Source organism: Balaenoptera musculus, chromosome 1, assembly GCF_009873245.2.
Source record: "Balaenoptera musculus isolate JJ_BM4_2016_0621 chromosome 1, mBalMus1.pri.v3, whole genome shotgun sequence".
In the NCBI taxonomy this organism is placed as follows: domain Eukaryota; kingdom Metazoa; phylum Chordata; class Mammalia; order Artiodactyla; family Balaenopteridae; genus Balaenoptera; species Balaenoptera musculus.
The window spans coordinates 180,909,442-180,932,480 of NC_045785.1; the positions used below are offsets into that span (position 1 = coordinate 180,909,442).

General features: G+C 40.2%; 1 protein-coding gene across 9 annotated transcripts in view; it reads left to right on the top strand.

Annotated features, from left to right (window-relative positions):
* The window catches only part of NEK7 (NIMA related kinase 7), a 150,087-nt gene that overhangs the window by 49,374 nt on the left and 77,674 nt on the right, over positions 1–23,039 (top strand). For all 9 annotated transcript variants that reach the window (XM_036848519.1, XM_036848529.1, XM_036848564.1 and 6 more), the window contains 2 exons: positions 4,771–4,855; positions 22,085–22,225. In XM_036848519.1, coding sequence (XP_036704414.1) covers positions 4,799–4,855; positions 22,085–22,225 — 198 coding nt within the window. In that variant the 5' untranslated portion in view covers positions 4,771–4,798. Of the gene's footprint in view, positions 1–4,770; positions 4,856–22,084; positions 22,226–23,039 lie in introns of those variants that run through there.

Genomic DNA, 23,039 nt, shown 5'->3' on the forward strand with positions numbered 1-23,039 from the left:
TTTTAAAAGTATACTTCAGCCAAAACAACATATCTCAACAACCTGAATGTAGAAGACAGACATTAAAGAAATCTACAAAATGTAAAACAATGTTTCTCTTCTAATTTTTGAGAAGTTAGCTATTTTTCATAAAAGTATGTTATTTATAAGCCTGTAGTGATTGCTCTTATTTGTAAATGAATTAGTATGTATTTTAAACATTTCTCAGTTTTTATTTCTAATGTGGGAAATACTGATAGCCATGATCCACATGAACAAAAGGTCTTTGGGGTTCTCAGATAAAGAGGTCCTGAGACCCATAAGTTTAAGAAGTTTGGGCTGGATCAACTGAGTAGATGGTGATACACGTAAAGAGATAAAGAAGATTAGAGAAGCTTGCCTTTTTTTTTTTTTTTTTTTTTAAAGAATGGGAGATGGAATCTTCTATTCAAGAATTGTGAAGCTATCAGGCGGTCATTTGGATATTGGTGTTTGTGGCTCAGAGCTCAGAACAGATGCGTGTAGTAGAGAGAAATTCAGAGTAATCATCCATGGTTAGTAATCAAAGTCATGGGACTGGATGGGTTGCCTTGAGAGAATGTAGGTTTAAAAAAAATAAAGATTCAAGTCATAGAACACTCCAACATAAATGTTGGATAGCAAAAGGAACTTAGAAAAAGAAGCAATAATGTGGGAGAAAATCCAGGAGAATATGGGGCACAGAACATTTGCAGAAAGTGAGATAGTTGTATTGAAAGCTGGTTGAGGTGAAGTAAGAGACCTTGGTGAGGGCCCTTATCACCTCTTGTCTGGACTGTTGCAGTAGCTTCTTGACTGGTCTTGCTTGTGGTTGTGAGCCCCTCTACTCTGTCACACAGCAAGAAAGGTTGTATTTCAAAAAATGAACTTCCCTCTCTTAGCTTCTTGAAACCCAGCATTAGCTGTCTGATACCAGCTGGATAAAGTAAATATCATAAAAGCTTTTTCATGAGCGCACAGCTGTCTATGTTGTTAGCCTAACCTTGTGATATTTAACTCCCCCCAGCTATCTCTCACCACCTGCCAACTTTAATTTTACTTATAAGATGTTGTGCTCTGCTTTTGGGTATTTTGATGTGTTCTTTCCTTTTCCCAGGTTTCCTCTCTTCATTGCCTCGTCTAAACCTTGTGAACTCTTCCTTATTGAAAACCTGATTCAGGCAGCACCTTCTTTGGGCAGCCTTTTTTAATTGAAGATTGGTTGCCAAATTTGTTGAAGTTGATCATTATTTTACTCGCCATTGATTTTAGACTTATTAAACTTTAGCAATTATTATTTGATGTTTTTATGACAGAGATACGTTTATTCATTCATTAAATAAATATTTGCTCAGCACTCATTTTGTGGCAAGCATTGACCTAAGAACTGGGGGTACAGCTGTGGATGACACAGGTAGATCCCTGTATCATGGAAATTATAATCTAGAAGACTGAATGAATGTTTTTAACATATTTATACATTAAATGTGTTTTTATTTCATTTGTGAGGAGATTAGTGGAAAGAGATAATATATAAATATATTTGGCCTTTGGAAATATGATGATATTAAATCAGTATACAAACATTGATATATCCTTTTTCTGTAAAAGCATTAAGAATCCAGTGACACATGGAACCGTGTTAGATATTATGCAAAGAAAATTTTGTTGCGTATTATTCATTGTATTACTAAGCTTATGTGCAATATGAGTATTTCATACAGACTTTTATTTCTAAGCAGAGGCTCTTTGACCTCTGTCTGGGGTACTGTAGAAGTGATTTCCCTGTTATGCAGATTGTTAGGTTAAATCACTTCTAAGTTTCCTTTCATTTTTATGTTTCTTTTTTGTGTTTTTTTTGTTTTGTTTTACTTTGGCTTCTTTTCTTCATAATTTTATTTGCTTAGACATTGTCACACATCAGGAGGTGTGATGAAACCCACTTTGTTATAATCTAGCACATTTCTCATAGTGTCTTCTCTTTTCAGGATTAGTCAAGCTGTGGGATATTAAAATATGTTACACAGAGAAAGCATTTTGTGCTTAAATAAGTTAAATATAAGTGAAGTTGTTTTTTTTTTAACTGCAGGCCTGCTTGGGTCCTTTAGTAATATTTAGCTAATATTTACTATGACTTTCTAAGAGAGATTCATATAGCGAGTAGTATTTCACAGAGGTCTTTGACCAGGAAACCTTTTTTTTATGAAGTGTCTTGGGAAACTATCTGTGGGACACTAGATGTGAAATGTTGATTTTAATGATTTAGATTTCTTTTTTTTTTTAATTTTAAAAGTCTTTATTCTGATGTTGTCTTGCTTAAAAGGTAAGAAAAAAATGAAAATTTCTTGGTGTTCTGAAATGTGCAGTTTTTAACAATAATCTGTCCTGCATTAGAATAATAGCAGTAAGTTGTAAGATACCATTTTGGATGTGTAGTTGGCTTGTAATAGCTTTTCTTTTCCTAAGCTGGAGAAACTGTTTAATTTATACTACCTTTTGCAAAAGTGTCCTTGTTGCTTATACACATTTTAAATAACCAGTGTTGCCTTAATGTGTAGCCTTAAAGCATTGTCTCTTGATTGTTTAATGATTCAGATTTCACACTAAAATGTATTCTAATTCATTACTGGGATTCTCTTTCTCCTTCCCTCTCCTCCCTCCTCGAATCCAACACTATATAAAATTGAATCCAAAAATACATAAGTAGGATTATATATCATGACTAAATGGGGTCCATCCCAGAAATGAATACTGGCTTAGTGTTCACCGAAATGAATGTTCAAAATTTTAAATAAATGAACCACCAAAATTCAACATTTTAACAATTTAAAAAGTGTATAATCAGCTCAGACACAGATGAAGAATTTGACAAAAATCTAACATCTATTCATTATAAAATCTTTCAGCAAAGTAAGGATAGAAGGGCACTAACTCAACCTGATAAATGAAGGGCATTTATGAAAAATGTACATCTTACATTATACTTAATGGTAAATGGCTGAATGCTTTCCTCCTCAGATAGGAACAAGAAAATGATATCTCTGCTTCTATTCATTGTACTGGAGGTTCTAGCCATTGCAATAAGGCAAGAAACTACAAAAAATCTACTTGAACCAATAAGAGAGTTTAGCAAGTTTGCAAGATAAAAGGTCAATATACAGAAATCAGTTGTAGTTCTGTATGCTGTCAGAACATTGAAATAAAAAACACCTACCATTAACACTAGTATCAAAAAATATAATATACTTAGGAAATAACCTGAAAAAACATGTGAAAGACCAGTATTGAAACTGAAAACCATTATTGAAAGAAATTAAACCTAAAATAAATGAGATATCCTGTATTCATGGGTCTAAAGACCCAATATTATTAAAATGTCAGTTTTCTCCAAATTGATCTATAGAGTTCATGTAATTGTAATCAAAATCTCGATAGGCTTTTTTTTTTTAAAAATAGAAACAAACAAGCTGGTTCTAAAATTTATATTAAAATCATATATGTGATTAAGCATATAACAAGACTTTATAATAAACCTACACCATACACTGGTATATTATATATATGTGTGCAGTCATTTGATATATGATGAGAATGATATAGTAGCACTGTAATGGGGTGTGGGGTAAAGGACAATCTTTTCAGTATATGATTTGAAGTCGGTTGGATAGCCATATGGAAAAACAAACTAAATATTGACTTCACCATATATTGTACAAAACTTTAATTCCAGATCAATTGCAAATTTAGATATGAAAGGCAAAGCAATAAAGCTTACATTGAAAGATACTGTATGAGAATTTAGAGTAGGGAAATAATTCTTAAATTATTAAGCATTTTGTGCACAAAAGCATTAACCATAAAGGAAACGATTGCTTAATTAGAACATATTAAATTTATGAATTTCTGTTCATAAGTTAATTAAAAGATGCCATTGGGAAGGTTTTCTACAAGATGGTAAAAAATATTTGCAATACAAATAACCCAGGTCTAGAATATTTTTATTGCTTTTTAAAGGGTATAATGAAGTGAAAATGTGTTTTAATTTCTCTGTCTGTTGATCCTATTTAAATGGACCCTAGTTTTTTAAACCCACAAGATTTTAGTTATAAAATTACACTTATGAAGAACCTAGAGATACTTGGTGTTGTGTAGAATCAGTGCAGAAGTGGCTCCTGGACAGGGGTGTCGGCTGTTTTATAGTTTAGTTCTTGAGCCTTGTGCAGGACTTGGCGTATGCTTGGTCTTCAGCCTGTGTTTACTGAATTAATGGGTGGATGTTTTGTAATTACAAAAAATATATGCATAAAAGAGTAAACACCCTCATATGAGGACAGGCCTTTTAAGTTTAAACCTGAAAATCACAGTAAGCATTATAGTTGGACACGAAGAACAAAAGTGCTAACATTTTTAGAATATGAAGATGAAGTGCATTTTAGGAATGTAAAACGTTAGCCACAATTCTGGGAAGCTTACCGTGGTGATTATCTTCTCATGTCGGGGAGGGAGAGGGGAAGCCTCTTTGATCTATAAGATGTAATGGAGAAGAGAGAGTTTCATCTCACAAAACGGGATTTTCTAAGCATAACGTGCTACTTTTGATAAGAATTAGCTGAGATAGTGAATATTTGTGTTAGCTAAGCAGAGCTTGGATTTAGCAAATGGCAGATAAGAGTATGGAGTGTCTTAATGGACATTTTTGAAGCATTAGGTTCATCTCAAGTATGTACTGGTAATGATTGCATTATTTAAATTTTAACTTTACATTTTTTGCAGAGTTCTGAAGTTCCTGTTGCTTCAGACGATGGATGAGCAATCACAAGGAATGCAAGGGCCACCTGTTCCTCAGTTCCAACCGCAGGTAATTTGTTCTAATAAATGCAGCCATAAGAGTGTGTGTGCGTGTGTGTGTGTGTGTGTGTGTAGACATAGATGTACATGCAGTGAGGAAGGAAGTAGTACATGTACAGTCCCTTTAGGAAATAAAGTAGCCAAAAATGCTAGTTATGAATCCAAGCTTCAATCAGAATTGTTTCTATTATAAAATACTGTTTTAGAATATTTAGTCCTCATGTACAAATATGAAAAAACAGAGGGGGGCAGCTTTAGCTTTTAACTTGAATTGAATGACCTACAGGCTTTGGGAGCTAATGTTTGGCTCAGAGAGGAAGAGAAAAGGCAAGGCGGCGCCTGTGTGTCTAGGGCCTGTCTCTGCTCTGGCTGGTCCTGCGTTGCCCACGACTGCCTTCTGTTACTGTCACTTTTCTTATTTTCTCTGAGTAGCAATGCGTTTCCCCTGTTACGTAGTTGCTCGTTTTTTTATAACATGAAATGAAGTTAAAGGAATGTGTCAGCGAAGCATGTACACACACCACAGAAGCTGATCGCCTAGCATGCTGTGTTCACTGTGGGTGCTTGCCCTAAAGCCCAGTGTATGACGACGTGTCTAAAATAACATTCACCCCTGCGCAGAGGCAGCAGTTCATTTCTGTTGTTGTTATTCATAAATACCATGTTTTTTCAGTTTGGTGTTGGAGGCCTTCTACAGTGTTCCAAATTTACTGTGCTAGCCTTGTCCCAATTTTGCTTGATCGTAATTCTGGAAGTGAAGACTTGGTAGATGTACTTCCGTGGTATCTTTCTCTGGTGTTGGTATCAGAGTGATGGTGGCCTCATAGAATGAGTTTGGGAGTGTTCCTTCCTCTGCAGGTTTTTTGGAATAGTTTCAGAAGGATAGGTGTTAACTCATCTCTAAATATTTGGTAGAACTCGCCTGTGAAGCCATCTGGTCCTGGACTTTCGTTTGTTGGGAGTTTTTAAATCACAGATTCAATTTCAGTACTTGTAATTGGTCTGTTACAGATGTTCTTTCAAATGAGTTCCGTAGTCAGATAAGTTTGGGAGACTAGGGTTTACACAGCTGCTTCATGACAGTACTTTCTCAGAGCCTTCCCTGTATTATTAGGGTACACTGTGAATTTCCTGGAGGGGGTTTCGGGGGGTAGTGTTTTCCAGACTTATTTGACCATGGGATCCTTTCTGTTTAAGCACATTTATTGGCTTCTCTCAGAATCCATGTCTGTGAGGCACAGTGCAGGAAATACTGCCTCCAGAATAAACTGTCTTTTCGTCCTCTGTGACTTTATTCATCTTGTGCCCTTATCCCCCTCTCCAATTTTTGAAATCCTGCCCACCCTTCAAGGACCATCTAAAATGCCATCTCCACTATGAAGCTTTTTCTGATTTTGTGAATGTAATATTTTTTCCTTGGAAACGTGATGGTGCCTCCTTTGTATGTCTCTTCTGGTGTTTCTGAGGCCCTTGTGTCATTTTACATGGGCATTTTCCTTATCTTTGCTATTGGGTTAAACTCTCCTTGAGGATTTAGACTGTGTCTTACTTTCTTTGGATGTCCTGTGATACTGCAGCTCCCCACATGAAGCAGGGGCTCAATAAGAATGTGTGATTGAAACCAACCAGGGACGCCTTCAAATGAACATGTTTAAATTAGCCCTTTACCCAATTGAATTTTACCTTGTTTTCTTTGTTACACCCGTCTGAATTCTCTGTACCGTATTCAGAAAAGAGAACCTTTAGAGCTTAGAGTAAGACCAATATTTTAATTTCAAGATGATTGTTTGTTTTTTTTTTAGATCTACCATCTATATTTTGTGTATGGTCATAAATTACCAAGATTATAGTAAGCAGTTTCTATCTATTAGATACAGACGTATCTTAGTGCTAGTTTTACACACATACATAGATACTATGGGACCGTATTATATTGTTTCTAGTGAAGACAGTAAAAGAAGCACTTCTAAAATTAGGTAGTTCATGTCATGATTTTGAAATTCTGTTTTGAACAGTCCTAAATTTCAAAGGAAAAAAAAAAATGAGCACTTTCATTTTTGCCTTCTACTGACTCACCAGCCAGGAAAGTCATGGTTTCCTGGGACCATGCAGCATACATTTCAGAACCACGTCCGTGGTTCTGCATCTCTTTTCACACAGTTCCCTTCATCTCTGCCTCCTGCTGCTGCTCCCAGGGGTGGGGGAAAGAGGGAGGGTTTTTCCTGTCTCTGCGTCCAGACTGATGGTGTGAGATTACCTGACAAGAGTTTACAGGCGTTATTGCTTATTAAGTCTTTGAAAAATGTTACTGCTCTCAGTAGCATGATTTTTAAAGGCTGGCAAAGGACAGGCTCTGCTAGGGGCTGACAACCTTCTTTTGTTGTGTTCCACACCATTGGCCTGAATAACGGGGTGATACGGCAACATATGGTTAGCTGAGTGACTCCTACTTTTGTGATGCTAATACGTGTCTGGACATAAACAGAAAACGAAGTCAGCTTTCCAAGTGTCAAATACCAATCCCCTGTATAATGACAAGTGATGTATATTCTTGGCATATCTTTCTTTTTCTTGTTCCGAGATGAATACTCTAACCCCGTAATGTGTAATATGTGGTCTCACATATTACTGAGAGTTCCTTTTTTTTAGTACTGTGTGAGTTCCTTTTTTTTTAAGCTTTAGGATGTGAGATTTATGTATCTCTATTAATTTTTTTGTGTGTATTGTCATTCTCTTGAACTTAGGGAAATTTTTTTTCTATCAGCTTCCTTTTCCTTCCCTTTTTCCTTTGATTCCTTCTACTAAAGCCAGAAAGTACTGAAAGGATGTTTTGACTAGATTTGTATCCTGTTGGACTCTTGTTGGTGGAACAATGGATTTAGCTTAATTTAAAAAAGAAAATTCAGACTATATAAAGGTGGTGACAGAGAAATAGGAAAATACTCACTAAAATATTTTAGTATGAGACTAATTTTAAACAATGGAAGTTTACAACTAACATTTTTTGAGTATTTTGATTTCTGATCATTGAGTGAAGAGCACTATGGTACATTCACTTTTAATCATAAAGATAAATATAAAACAATTATAATCAGAGCACAATTTTAAGAATTTATGGGAGTGATTAGAAGGGAGGATTAGTTTTAATTATGATAATCACCAGGACTTAGGTTATAATTTTTATTTGCAAATTTGAAGATATCTAGTGTAACACTTTGGCTACCTGTGAAAGAGGGAAAGCTTCCCAGATCTACAGGTAGGAAAATAGACGTTCCTCGTTTTTATTGCTTGGAAGGTATGAGAACCTTGTCTGGGAGCCTTCCAACCCAAGCAGTAAGGTAGGTAGATCAACCATTCCTTTAAGCTTCCTGGTGGCCCAAACTGCAGGCCCCCTGTGCGTTTGCATCCCTGTGAAGCGAGGCGTAGGGATGAGATGAAGGTGACCTTGCAGCATGTTTGGGGTAGTGATCTGGGCGCTCTGGGGGCCAGAGCGCCGTTGCCCCCGTGGACTGTGTTGAGTGGGATGGGTTTTGGACGTGATGGTTGTATTACCGTCCCCGGTCTTTAGCTCATCTTACAGAATTACTTTATGAAATACGGGTCATCACGTAGTTTACTTCTTTTGATAAGTTGATTTTGCCAAGCTGTTTGTTATAAGTAGCACTGAGTACAGCTTGTGTGTTTTGAATTCTCTGTAGAAATTTAGGTGTGACGTTCTCCTTTTGGTAGTTTGCTTCATTGAATGACTTCAGGCACAGGAGAATGAGCAGCGGCTGTTCTGAGGAAAGAGGGCTCCTGCCACAGTTTCAGTTCATGACTGTGAACCTCAAGTAAACCTCAGCTGCCCAGCAGTCGTGTTGTTGGCCCCTTCACTCCCTCTCCCCTCAGTGACATCTCGTATCTCTGCTCTCCTCAAACCCCCAGCACTATCTCCCCCATCCTCACACTTAGCTGATGCCCTTGCTTCCCGTTAAGCTTAAAAAACCGAAACAATCAGAAGAGAACTTCCACCGACTTCTCCCAGACACGTAGTCACATGACTGGCCTTTTCTGTCACCAGATGAACCAGCCACACTGTGCCCAAGGCCAGCGCGCCCCTGACCACCGGATCCCATCCACCCCCTGCTCCTGTTTGCCCCTCTCTGCAGGCCCTTCACTAGCACGCCATCGTGTGGTTCTCTCTTCCATCTAAACAACAAACCGTGACCTGCTCGGGTCCTTGGACTCTTTAATCAATAGAAATTGGTAAGAGGCCAGATGAGAGATTCAGGCAAGGCTTTATTGAGACTCGTGCCGCTGGGGGGTGGGGCTGGGGGGTGAAAACGAGCATTAGGTGCCCTTGCTTGCTCCCCGAGGGGGCTTGAGCTGGTTCATTGAACGGGCTGAGGGCGGGGTAGGTCTGTCAGGAGGCCTGGCTTAGGTGGTCTGCTCGCCCTCTGGGTGGTGCTGTGTGCAGGGATCTTGTGCAGGACCCTGCTTTTGCTCCTGGCACCTCAGAAGGGGCCGTTGGTTTGTGGCCTTTGTGTATCTTATTGTTCATAACTGCCTGACTGCACATGCGTGCAGTTATTTTTAGTCCCTTATGGTTTTTTTACATCCTGTTGCCCAGTTGCAAGTAAGAGGTAGAGGGTCAGGTAGAGGGTCCCCTGTCCCAGCCTATCTCAAAACCAAAACAAGTCCAAACCCAAAACCAGCTTTTAAAGTCCTTCTTTTCTCCAGCTGTTAACCGATTTCTCTGCTGCCTTTTATTGCTAATTCTTAGCTTTATTTGCAGGTTTGTCTCCCATTTCCCCCTTCACTCTCTGAAGTGTGCTTCAGTGAAGCCTTCTCCCCACCCTCCCGGCTAGCCTGCCTTGTCAAGGTCCCGGTCACATGCAGGTGCTCAGTCCCTGGTCAGCCCTCAGGCCTCAGCCTCCGTGGCTCATCAGCTGCGTTTAGTAGTCGATCGTACTCTCTTCTTTGAAACCTGTTCATTGCTCAGCTTCCAAGAACCTTGTTTTTCTCATCTTACTGGTCCATCCTTTGCTGATTTCTCCTCACCTCCTGGACCTCTTAACAATGGAGGGCTTCAAGGCTGAGACCTCTTTCTATCTGTATCCCTGCTTGGAGATCTCTTCCAGTTTCGTGATTCTAAATAAGATCCATATGCTGGTGACTCTCACATTTATATCTCAACCTGGACCTCTGTCCTGAATTCCAGACTCAGGTATCCAGTTGCCTGCTTGACCTCAAATTTGTGTGTCTCAAAGCGATCACGTGTGAAGCTGAACTCTGAATGGTGCCCCCCAACCCTTCTGTCTGCAGGCCTCTCTGTCACAGTTGGTGGCAGGTCCGTCCTTCCCTTGCTCAGGCTGAAGCTCCTGGAGACGTCCCTGGCTTCTTCCAGCTCTCTCGTGTTGTGTCTCACCTGTTCCCAGACCCCACAGCTCCATCTTTACCATACAGTTAGAATTGGGATACTTCTTGCCTCCTCTGCTGCTACTACTGTGGTCAAAGTAATTTTACTTTTTCACATAACTTATTTCAGTAGCTTACCAGCTTCCATCCTTGCCTCCCTTCAGCCTGCTCTCAATAAAAGTTATATAAACCTTAAATGTAAAATACAAAATTTCAGTCAAATTGTGTCTGTTTAAAACCTTCGAGTAGTTTCTCATCGGCTTACTAACTCATCATCTTCCGGGGTATATTTAACTATCACCTTCTTTGATCATTTAATGAAAATTGAACCTTCACACCCACCCAGTAAGCCTTTGCTGCCATGTTTTTCTGCGTAGAATTGATCGCCTTTTCACTTTTTCATTGTCTGCTTTCCCTAGAGTATAAGCTTCATCCCGAGACCCCGGAGTGGTACCTAGGGCACGTAGTAGGCATTCAGTAAATGCTTGTTGAAGACAAACTGGGTGTCAGATCAACCCATTCTCCATCTTTTCAAGCACCACCTTTTAAATGAATATTAAGATACATAAATGTCTTTGGAATTTCTCTTCCTGGCACAAGTTCAAACAGTGGCCTGTGCCTTGGTACCTACATCAAAAATACGATAGGAAGCCATTCTTGGCAACGCTTTGTTAGACCGAGGTGTGAGAGACCAGCCTGCGCTGAAGCAGGAAAGAAGAGCTCAGAGAAAAAGAAAGAAATTTTCTCCAGGACAGGTTTCCACATCTTTGTGAGCCCAGAAGTCAGGTGTGGTCTAAGATGTCTGAACTCTTAATTTACCATTTTTGTTTTTCTTGGGTAACAGTCTATATACAAAAGTAAATATATATTAAATGGTTTATTAAAAAAAAAAATCACATCCTCCATTTCTTATGGACTTTTTTTCACCTCCTTGGTTTAACTGGAACAGACCTCTTTCCCCCAAGGACACTGTTTCCCGTCACCCTCTCCGTGGCGGCTGCTGGCTCTCTAATAACCCCACGCCGTGAGGATCGGGGGTCGGGTGGCAGCCTGTCCATCCACAGAGCCTCTTCCAGACCACGATTCCTCCTTGTTCTCGGGGTAGGGAGGGCTGAAACCTGCTGCGTCGAGGCTCTGCCACCCGAAGAAAGGGCGTTCACCATCCCTGTCGCTGTTGTCTCCTGGGCTCCTCATGGCCCCTCGCACTGGTTGGACACTTGGCCCCTGGCTCCTGGCTTTTGTCCAGGGCAGTAGCCCTGCTGCTGCTACCAGCACCTGCTGCGGATTGCGTTCTTACAGCGCGCGCACCCCGTGCGAGGCATTGTGAATGTGTGTTTCATTTATTCCTAACGCAAGCCGTAGGAGGCTTTATCTGTCACACTTCACAAATGAAGAGACTGAGGCTCAGACCAATGAACTAACTCACCCTTGGTCACGTAGCCAGTAAGTGGCGGGGCTGGGATTGGCCCCGGGTCTGTCTCACTCTTTAGTTTCACAGAAAAAGCTCCTCATCCGTTTCCTGGCCAGTCTGATCTTCTCAATCACCGTGACTCTTGATATTTTTATAGGTACCTCAAGCTCCTAGTCTTCAAGATGGAATTTATTATTTTCTGCCCAAGATTGTCCTTTTGCCTGTGACTGTTAGCACCGTCCATCTAGTCGTCCAAACTACGAACAAGCGAATCGCATACTTTATATTTAGGCAGTTCTCCTCTTGTCTTGATTTTACTCCCTAGATAGCTCTTGAATCTGCTAATTCTCTACACCCTGACTGTAACTACTGTAGTTTATTTAGATTACTGCCACCTTTTGCCTGGATTATCGCAGAAGCTTCTGAACTGATCTCTTTACCTCTCATTTTACCATTTCTAGTTCATTCTTTACATTGTAGCGAAAGTCATCTTTCCAAAGTGTACTTTTTATTGTATCACTTCCTAATGGCTCTTAGGGTGGATTCTGCATTTCCTTGTGTGACGTAGAGGGTCTTGCATCATCTGGTCGCCTTTTTCTTCTCCAGCTGCATTTTGTGTCTTTCCCTATTTTGGACACAGATTCAGTCGTGTCTTGCTTATACCATGTTCTCTTTCGGCTCCAAATCTCAGATGCTGAGGTAATGGTCTCAGGAGCCGGTCAAGGAGATTTAGTCCCTAATGGAACCTAATAGCATAAAGGCTCATTATAATGTGGATGAACTACATGGTAGAGGCCCTAAGGAAAGTGTTATCCTAGAGGAAACATGTAATTTGGAAGACAACAAAAAGATTACTCTCAGAAAAATAATGATTACTGGGTAATTTCTTACACTAGTATGCTTCTAACACATCAGAATATGCTATACCAGCAGTGCAGTGTTCACTTCTGTAGATCATGCTTTATATCAATGAGTAGTTGGTCATGGGTACTCAATAAATATTTGTTGGATGGATGAATTAATCTCTAAGTGAAAGCTAAATATTGATCAATCTAATTATATTATGTTGTATAGATTTTAGTTCCTTGAGAGTTATTTTAGGAAAAGACTATGTGGTAATATAGAATAATAAGAAATCTGTCAAATGAGAAGTGATATCAAAATATTTAAAGCTTAGTTGAGTTTTGAATTTAGATTGGCTGTTCGTATTTACATATTTAGGGGTAAGTGTTCCTTAAATTTTAAAGGAAATGCCTTGAGAAATTTAGATGATTTTTAAAAGAATGGGAATATGGTAAGGATTCTCTCATCTGCTTTCTTGGAAGTTTCTATTTGAATAGTCTGATGTGGGCAAAGATGAGGTCGACATTAATCTAAACAGTTTCCCAGTTCTATTTGGAATTGCATTCAGAGCCTGAAATATAGTTTTAATAAATACAGTAATGAAAATTGTTCCATTTTTGAGGGTGAATGTACTATTTGGAAGATTCAGAAATCCTTTGGAGCCAAGTATGTACTTGGTGAATAAAGTAGATAGTCTTGGTATTCTTCTTTCGACCAAAATGAGATATCTTCTTAAATGAGACCAGTAATTTTCATGTGATTCACAAACTGATTACAATCCAAGGAGGAATTTCAAACATATTTTCAGTATTGGAAGCCTTCCTGGAGTAAGTCCATATCCTCTCACGGTGCTTGTTTGAAGGGCAACATTGAATGTATAGATTCTAATATGTTTGTTAGAATTCGGTTGTGTCATTTTACATTTAGCATACCTTTATATTTTGTCTCCCTTTATATTATTATTATGTGAATATTATGACTTTTTCATATGACTGTGGTTATGTTTCGTACATCTTTCTCACTAAATATTCATAAAACAAATATTCATCAGATTTAGAAATTTTGATAAGCACTTCTTTTTCCAGGAACACTTATGTAGAATACATTTAATTATGCATTCCTTTTATTTATTTTTTTTCCTTGACTGGGTATCATTCAGTGTAGGAGAATAGGGGGATGGAGGAGGAGGAATTTCTAGGAGAGTTCTGATAGGGTATCCAGTAGAGGGTTAGGGGAGCACCACGGATCAGTTTAACTCAACACTAACTTCCAGAACCAACAGATGGGAAGAGATGGAACAATGGGTTACGTGGCCCAGAGTGATGAGCCAAGTGAGAAGAGAAGGCTGAGGATGGAGCCCTGTGGACACCCGAATTTATATGGGGAGGAACACGTGGGGGAGCTGGGAGGAATCAGAAGCGCTGGCTGTTTAGTGGGGTGGTTCAGGGCCTGAGCCCTGAAGTCGGATTGCCTGGGGTGAATTCTTGGATGCCCCACTTTCTGGCTGTGTGATGGAGGACAGGTTATTGAACATCTGTGTGCTTCACTTTTCTTATCAATAAATTAGAGGAATCATAGTTTTTACCTCCTATGAGCTATGGAGCTTCTAGTATTGTGCTTGGCACGTAGAAAGAACCCCGATGATGGGCATGAGGATGAGGATGAGGGTGACGATGATGACGCTCTGCCGGTGATGCTCTTGGAGCACAGGTTTCTCTGCCAGTGGTTGGTTCTGTGTCGTCTTATATCCTGTATTACATTTTTATTACCTGCCTTCTGCCCACACTGCTGCTTCGTTAGCCTTGTTTATTATCCTGGTCAGTGGCTTCACTATCCATCGAGGTGCTCAAGCCCCAGATCCATGATTTATCCTTGATTTCTCTCTGCCCCTCTCTCCTCATACTCAATTCCTCAGCAGCTCCTTTGCCTCCACCTCAAGATCATATCCTGATTCCGTCTGCTGTTCGCACCTCCCTGTAGCAGTCAGGTCGGGTCCACTTCCTCCTGTCCAGCCTCCCTGCTTCCACTCTTGCTTTACTCGTCCTCCTCTCCATTCCTTCCCCACCAGCGTCGTGAGCTGTCCCTGTAAAATGTGTGTTAGCTCGCAGTACCGTGCTTCCCTGCTGGAGACCCACGTCCCTCCCTGGTGCTGTCAGAGTGCCGTGCGGTTTTGTCATGCTCACCTCCAACCTCGTTCCTCACCCCGTCGCCCTTGTTCTCCATCCTCCAGCCAGCGTTCCTTCAACACACCCAGCTCATTCTTTCCTCGAGACATGTTCTCCAGGTTTTCTTTCTGCCCTTGTTTTTCCTTCGGGTCTTTTAATCTCACCATAAACGTCACCTTCTCACCAAGGTCATCCCAGAATTACCCACTCTAAAATAACCATCCACTCATTTTCCATCATATCACTCTATTTTATTTCTCTGCATAGTGCTTAAATATTAGATACTATTATGTATTTGCTTATTGTCTTTTTATTGTTTTGGATTATGTATTTGTTTAATCTCCCTCCTCTATTAATAACTGAGGAATAAATGAATACATTGTAGAAAACCTCTCCCCTCTATTTGTGTCTGTCTCTGTTTCTCTCAGGGAAAGGCTTTTGCTTGCCATATTTAATTTTACCAGGTATGGCTGGTGGTGCTCATGGGGCAGATGGGAGTGTCTTCGTCATTATCCTACTTATGAAATGCTGGGAAAGGTCATCAGTATTTCTGGTTACATAATTTGGATATAGTGATTATGCTGGGTAGTATAACTAATGATGATTAAATGATACAAATACTGGGGTCTTATAAATGTTTAACTAGATAATTGGTTGTATTTGATCACTCATTTTTCTTATGCTGTAGTGAATTCTCTCCTTTGTTTGATAAAAAGCCAGTTATAATGATTAATGGCATATTGTTCCAACTGATGTAAATCTCAGACACTTAGTGTCTTTAGGAATAGGTTACTTTTGAAATAGTTAAAGAAATTTTAGGGAGATCATTTTTCAAATGGGAAGAAGCGTGACTAATTAGACTCTGCTGGCACATGTGGTGTTTTGTTTTTGTTTTTAATATGTGTTTTTTTTTTTTTTATTTCTGGTGAGGTTTGTAGAAAATAATGTATAACAGCTTTATGTTAGATATTGTCAAAAGGATGTTCTAGTTTGTGTAGTTTGGAGGTGAGTAATATCTCTTTAAAGATCATACATGGCATGAGCTTTATTGCCAAATAAAATTGAAGGGCATTTTGAAGTTTTGTAACTTTTAAATTTTTGAGAAATGTAATAATGTTAACATAAATATAATTTATTAGATTACGTAATTGGTAATATGAAAATCACCAGTAAGAGGTGAATTTGCAGTAACAGTGAAAACCATATTAATGATGTTAAATATTGCAATTAATACTGGCTTGTATATTAGATCATTGATAACAATACCTCTAGGAATTATCAGGACATAATTTTCTCTCTGGGGAGTCTGTTGAGTCCATGCTGTGACACTTCTAATTTCCCCAGAGAGAGTTATCACCATAATGGTACCCCGAATTATCTTATTGCTCATTAAATGTTCTTGCCTTCAAATTTAAAGGAAATTAAAGAAATTAATTTAGTCATGGGAAATTATTAATTGTTTAACGAGGTTGCACCTGTGATAGTATGAGCCTGTGGCACAGCAGAAGGAATTTTATTTTAAAATGAAAAGTATTTATGTGAAGGAAGCAGTTAACAGACTGACACGTAGAAGTTAATCCCAATTAGTTAGTAAGATCTGGCGGTATGTAATTAAAGTGCATTCAGATCAACAAGAGATTTCATTAATGAGAATGCAGAACACTTAAGGTGTTATAAAAAGCTTCCTTCGCTCTAGAGTTTGATTTTTTTTTAGTTGTCATATGTGATTTTGAGTATTTAATGTTTCTGAGATTTTAGGATTCTTTTATAGTATAACTTGCAGATTCACATATCTCAAGAGACTAAACATAATTTACCACAAAAATGTAATGCAGATGCTTCCAACATCTGTTTTAATTGTGTCCTTTATTTAAGGAGTTGTGGGTGTCTTATAGTTAGTAATTAAGAAATAAAATAACAATAAAAACAAACAATAAAACAATAACAATATCAAAACAACATGTAGGCTTACAGTTATGTTATTCATGTTAATTAGTTATATTTTGAGACTTATTCCAAAAATGAATCTGTTTGAAAATTCTTGTACGGGGTATGTAGTCTTTATTTAGTAATTTTAGAAGCTACCCTGTGCTGAATCAGTCACACCCTTTCTCAGTTTGTTTTGTCACGAAGAGCTTGCAGCTTCAAACTTGTAGGGTTTATGGGCTTTCAAGCAGTTATTGTCTTCACTTTGCCTGCGACTTTAAACTTTACTGTGAGCATGTTCCACCCCGATAGCTGAATTGCCGCCACACGTGCTTTTGTTTATTGCATGCTCCCCCACAACAATTAGGAGGCCTTCGGGCAGAATAATTTTAGTTGGCTCTAGTGTATGGCACCAAGGAGCCTTACACCCAAGGGGTCAGGCTGTGTTCATTCATGAATCAGGAAGACAGTCCACGTGATAACTGGGGTGTCCTGGTTGGAAGGCAGAGCCCAAGGCTGGGCGGTACTCAGAGACCCTAGTAAGGATGCGGCTGGCATATGGGAAGCCTAGCTGTAGATACAGACAAACTCCAGTTTCAGCCAGAGGAAGAGGACCAAAGAAGAAAATTGAGGTCAAGACTAAAGAATTTCAGTCTTGAAAACCTGAGGACGTGCAGGAGGCTGTACAAATCCAGAGCCTGTGGGGAGAGAGGGTCGGTGGCAGGCTGTTAGCGCTGGCACCCCTGGGGGAGGGGGCGTAGGTGACGGTGAGCGCGTGCGTGAGCTGGGCTCTGTCCCAGGGGACACTCACGCACAGTTCTTTGTGGGGGTTCACCCCTGTGCTAGAGAAGTGGGAAACAAGGTTTGGGTAGCTGGCCCAGCTGAGAAAGATACTGGGCGTTAGAACTGGGGTTTCGAGCCCAGGCCTTGCTCACTGACTCCAGAACCTGTGCCGTTTCTGTGGGGCTTTCTGGGAACTCAGTGGATTCTTCTGTACCGCCTGGCCCAGGTCCGGCCTCAGAGCACAGTTCAGGGCTTGTTGTACTGCCCTAAGAGGGCAGTGAATTCGCACTAAGCTCCCCTGTCCTGCTGGGGGTGCAAGGGGAGCCTCTGTCTCACCTGTCGGGAAGCTGTCACTGGCAGAGACAGCGTCCACTCGCAGGTCTGGAGCTTCCCCGCTCCCCATGGAGCTTGCCCCTCAGACCTGCTGGGAGCTTCTCCATGGTTACAGTCATGCGGATGCACTTAGAACTTTTATATTCATTAAGTTCTTTCAGCTACATTCACTTATTTAGTAAATATTTATTGTCTGTTTCATGTTGAGCTGCCTTCATGGCATCTGGACACAAAGATAAAACTTAGTTTCTGTCTTTGAGAAACTCTGTGTTCGGAGGGAGAAATACATACGTGTAAACAAATAATTAAAATCCAGTGAGATCCGGAACCTAGCTCATTGTCTGAGTTTGCACAGCTGTTTGGAGAGCTGGCTGCTGTCGGTTGCTGTGCAGGCCCAGGGGCAGGAGCAAGTAAGGCCTCCTGGTGAGCTGAGGACGGTTCCTGAGAAGGGCTGGCAAGTCAGTCTCCAAGATGAGCTGTGGCTGGCCAGGTGCGAGGAGCGTGGTTGCTCAGAAGGCCTGGGACCCACAGACGCTTTGCACGGAGGGGCCAGAGCTCTAGGCGCGTTCGGGGACAAACGGTGTGGTTGGTGGGGAGGCCCAGGGCGGGTGCAAGGTGACTGAGAGAGCCCCTGTCGTAGGTGAGGCGTCAGTGTGTTACGGAAGAAACAGAGTAGCTTTTTACTTTCATAAAAGTTGAAAATCCTTTAAATGACTCACATCAAATCCAAAAGCCATTTTTGTGCAGCTCAGACAAATACCCTGGTCATTAAGGGACTGCAGAGACTGAGACCCAGTTTATGCACCAGAATGAGAGCACGGAAAGGCAATTTAAGTGATTTTATTTGGTTTACATTTTATACTGATTTGAATCTCATTATTTTGCTGGGTTATTTTATTCCCATTATGACTCAAATGCTAAGCTAAAGAATATGGGGAATTGGACATCATCCATAAAAGAGAATATAGCTCTTTCCTAAAAATAGTTCTTTACTTGCGTGGGCACTGATCTGATATCATCGTTTTTATTTTAAGCACCTCATACAGTGCTGCTTACATGGGGCATAACTCATCAAAATGAAGTGTGGCATTGCATACGGTATCAGAGAATCATTACCAAAGTGTATGTATTACCTGCCTGGCGATCTCTTAAAGGAGACCTCATCCTACACAGGCTCATTTTTATACAAATTGCAGCGTGGCACAGAGACGGGGGTTAGTCGGAGATGTGCAGCTATGCTCCTTCTCATGTCAGCTCTGCACGTCTACACTGGGTGACAGGACATGGGAGCAGATGAGACAAGCTGTCACTCACCCGCACTGCCCTTTGAAGAAAGGCCATGGGGGGAAAAGGTGCCGCAAATGGGCTGTGAAGTTTACATACACTGCCCACTGTTAAACAGATTACGTCTAATGAAGTGTCTAATGCTCAGGCCATATCAACTTAATCCTTGGTGGCAGTTCATCCCTCAACTGCCAAAAAACACCGCCCTCTGGCCCTCTCTCGCCCGCTCTGGCCGCCAAGCACAGGGAGGTGCCCAGCCTTAATAAACCGAGACAGTGTGTGATCTGACATGCAAATGTAGGTCATTGCATATGTAAATGTGTGATTACAAACCTGCATGCCAAAACACATTAGTGAGACTTTGCTCTCAGCATGCGGTTGTCACACTGCCTTAGCAGTTCACGCTAATATTTGTCAGTTCTTGTGCAGACAGAAGATGGAATTCCCAGTCAGGTTTAAAGTATATGGATTGCGTGATACCGTTCCTAATGATGAAGCTGTATTTCACTGTTGAGATTGACAGGTTTTCATGGGGAGAAGGAATGGTCTGTACGTTTCGGGGAGAGGAAGAAAACCTATTTCTCAGATGTTGCAGACTATCCTAGTGTGTAAATTAAAAAATAAAAAAAAGATGTTTTAGAAAAGCCTGGACAATTTAAAAAGTCTCTCCTCGTTAAATGAAACAAAGTTAAGGAAACTAAAAAAAGTTGCTAATATCCACTGAATATATCTGAGAAGTGAGGCTTTGTAAGTTTCCTTTGTTAAGTAGGTGTCACAGTGACACTTAATTATAAATTCATCTCAATGACCACAAAAAGAAATCTTATATATGAACAGAGTGGCAAGTCGTCTCCCTTTATTTTATAATTTTATTTTTATTTTCATTTTTGACATACATGTTTCTAGTCCCAGTTTTGTTTTTTCATCAAAAGGCCTGAAATTGAAAATTGAACTTGAAAATACTGTGGATCATCATGTAGGGTCCCATAATGTTGTATCACATTGTAGGTGACTTTGTTTAGTAACCTGGCAGTATAGCAAAGCCTATACTTGGGAATTGGGGATTGGGAATCAGCTAGACATAGATTTGGTTTGATAACATCTGCCTTATAGGATTGTCATGAGAATTGAATTAGATGGCATATGAAGTACTAATTTATAGGACCTGTTAAGTTGTAGGTACCAAAACAGAACCTTTTATTATTGTAGTAATGTTACTATTGTTACTCTAACAATTATTTATGGTTTTATATTTATATAATGAATTTGTGAAATTTGTATTCTGATTATTTTGCATGTCTTAAAGGAAGAGTGGTATTTTTCTTGACAATATTTTGGACTTTCCGAAGAAAGAAAAGCAATGCACAAGAGTAGAAACTATTGCCACCTTTTTTCTCTTTTTGAGAAACATTGCATTTGAATGACAGTGAAACTTGAGCAGAATTTTAGAGTTTTTGCTAGCATGATAGATGTAGTGAAATAAACAAGGTAGCATGAATTAGGGGTTAATGTAATGCCCATATGTCAAAATAGCCTTTTACGTTAAGTCATGGGGTCATCAGCCTTAACTAAGGTTTGTTTGAGGGACTAAGAGTTCAAATTACTTTAGTGGGTTTAGGAACCAGTGCACCCTTTGCTTGCATTAATAGGTATTTCATGTTCAATCTTACTAGAGGGTGCCCGGTCAGGCCCCGCAAGAATGTCATGTTTACTCCGAGTCGGCTCAGAGTAGAGTAGGTCCAGAAGGATGTGAGCAGAGTGGTAAGAGGCCAAGAAGAGTGTACTTATCAGTAATCCAGGAATCTGGGAGAGGCCCATGTGTGTTTAGCCAAAAAAGAGAAGATAAAAGGGCCTATGATGGCCAAACTATTGTTATATTTTTATAGGTAGATGGCTACGGATAGATTATGAGTGTCACGCGGAGCTTAAAAGGCAGTACTCCTTGGATGTGTGTGGTAACCTCAGCAGCAGACAGTGTTGGATCCTAGTGGGTGTTCAGTTCAGGTCTGTCCTCTGACCGGTTGAATGAATGAATGAGTCTGTAAACAATGAACGGAAGAACTAGGACAGTGGATAAAACATATAAGGAGTTGGGATTTGCCTCCAAATGGGGACGGCTGTGGTGCTGCCTCCCAGCACCTATAATTCTTTCTCAGCACCGTCGAGAGCCCCGTCCCTGTACCTGTGTAAGCTCTTTCAGAGCAGAAGCATTTCTGATGCATCTCTGTTTCCCTAGCAGCTAGTACAGTGCCTGATGCGTAGTAAGTACTAAAAAGTGTTAGTTTCAAAAAGAAATGACATTTTCCACAAACAACAAAAAAATACTGTTTAAAAATGTAATTATGTACTAAGTGACAGAGGCCAATCTGAAAGGCTACATACTGTATGGTTCTAACTATGTGACATTCTGGTAAAAGCAAAACTATGGGTACCGTAAAAAGTCAGTGGCTGCTGGGGGTTAGTGGGGAGGGAGGGATGAATAGGCAGAGTATAGAGGATTTTTAGGGCAGTGAAAGTATACTATATGATACTGTAATTATGGATACATGTCATTATACATTTGCCCAAACCCATAGAATGTACGACACCCAGAGAGAACCCTAACGTAAACCACGGGCTTTGGGCGATAATGATGTGTCAGTGCAGGTTCATCAGTTGTAACGAAAGTCCCACTCTGGGGGGGGGTGTTGGTAACGGGGAAAGCAGTGCACGTGTGGGAGCAGGGGGCGCATGGGGGACCTCTGCACCTTCCTCTGAATAGTGCTGTGAACCCAAAACTGCTTTTACAAAATTACGTCTTTTTAAAAAAACCTTAATGATGAGGTGGTAAACTCACTGCCACTGGAATTGTTCTTGGTAGAACTTAAATGATTGTCATGAAGTTTAGAAGATTTTCATACATTAGTTGGCAGGTTGGACTAAGTGGATTTATATGTATATGTGTGTATTTTTATATAATATGAATAGTTCGATAAATACTTGTCGAGTGAATGGCTGTCTGCAGGTTTACCATAGAAATCACCTACTTATGTGAAGACAGTCAATGATTGTGTGTATATTGTGTGATTGAAAACTTTTCTGACTTTTTTAATTACAGAAGGCCTTACGACCGGATATGGGCTATAATACATTAGCCAACTTTCGAATAGAAAAGAAAATTGGTCGCGGGCAATTTAGTGAAGTTTATAGAGCAGCCTGTCTCTTGGATGGAGTACCAGTAGCTTTAAAAAAAGTGCAGGTAAGATGACTTTAATTATATAAATCCATGTAAAATTATACTCTGTGAAGAATAAATAGAGAAAAGTATGTCCTGAATGATTGGGTCATGACAGTCTTAAGTTGAGAACGATGGGAAAGAATAAAAATTGTACTGTAAACACTTGCATTAAGTGCAAAACCTGGTGGAAATCATTGTTTAGTTTTAATATTACTTTTAAAATTCAGCTGGTTTTGTTCACCCAGATTCAGTAATGACTAGAATGATCTTAGAAAAGCTTTCACAGCTCTAGGTTTTAAGAGGCAGGTTTGAGTTGTCACCATGGCTCCTAACTGGACGTGTGGCTACGTGTTGTATCCTGAGCTGCAGGCGCTGCAGAAGGAAACCAGGCTCACAGAATGCACTGCCTAATAAAGTCAGTAAACGGCAGGCAAGGTTAGGGGGAGGTTTTCGTTAATGTAGAGAGCCATACTGGCAATAAATGAAAGAAAACTGAAGTGAACTTTATTTACTGGAGAATTAAAAAAAAAAGTGAAATAGGTAAACTTAGAGGATTGATGTCCTATGTAAAATCCACACGTTGTATTGGTATTCTAGCATCAGCTCTGCTCTCCAGTCCTGACTCTGTCTGGGTTCCTCAGGTCCGTGGACCTGCCCCAGCTCACCTGGCCAGGCCCTGCCCCAGCCCGAGCCCAGGAAGGGTCACTGCCCTGACGGGTCTACTCACCTCTGGTCTCGAGAGCACTTGCCTTTCTGCCCCAGCGTGTGTTTGACATCGTACAGTTTTACGTCCCTTTTTCAGGGAAGGTCGTTGTTGTTCACACCTGCCTGTATG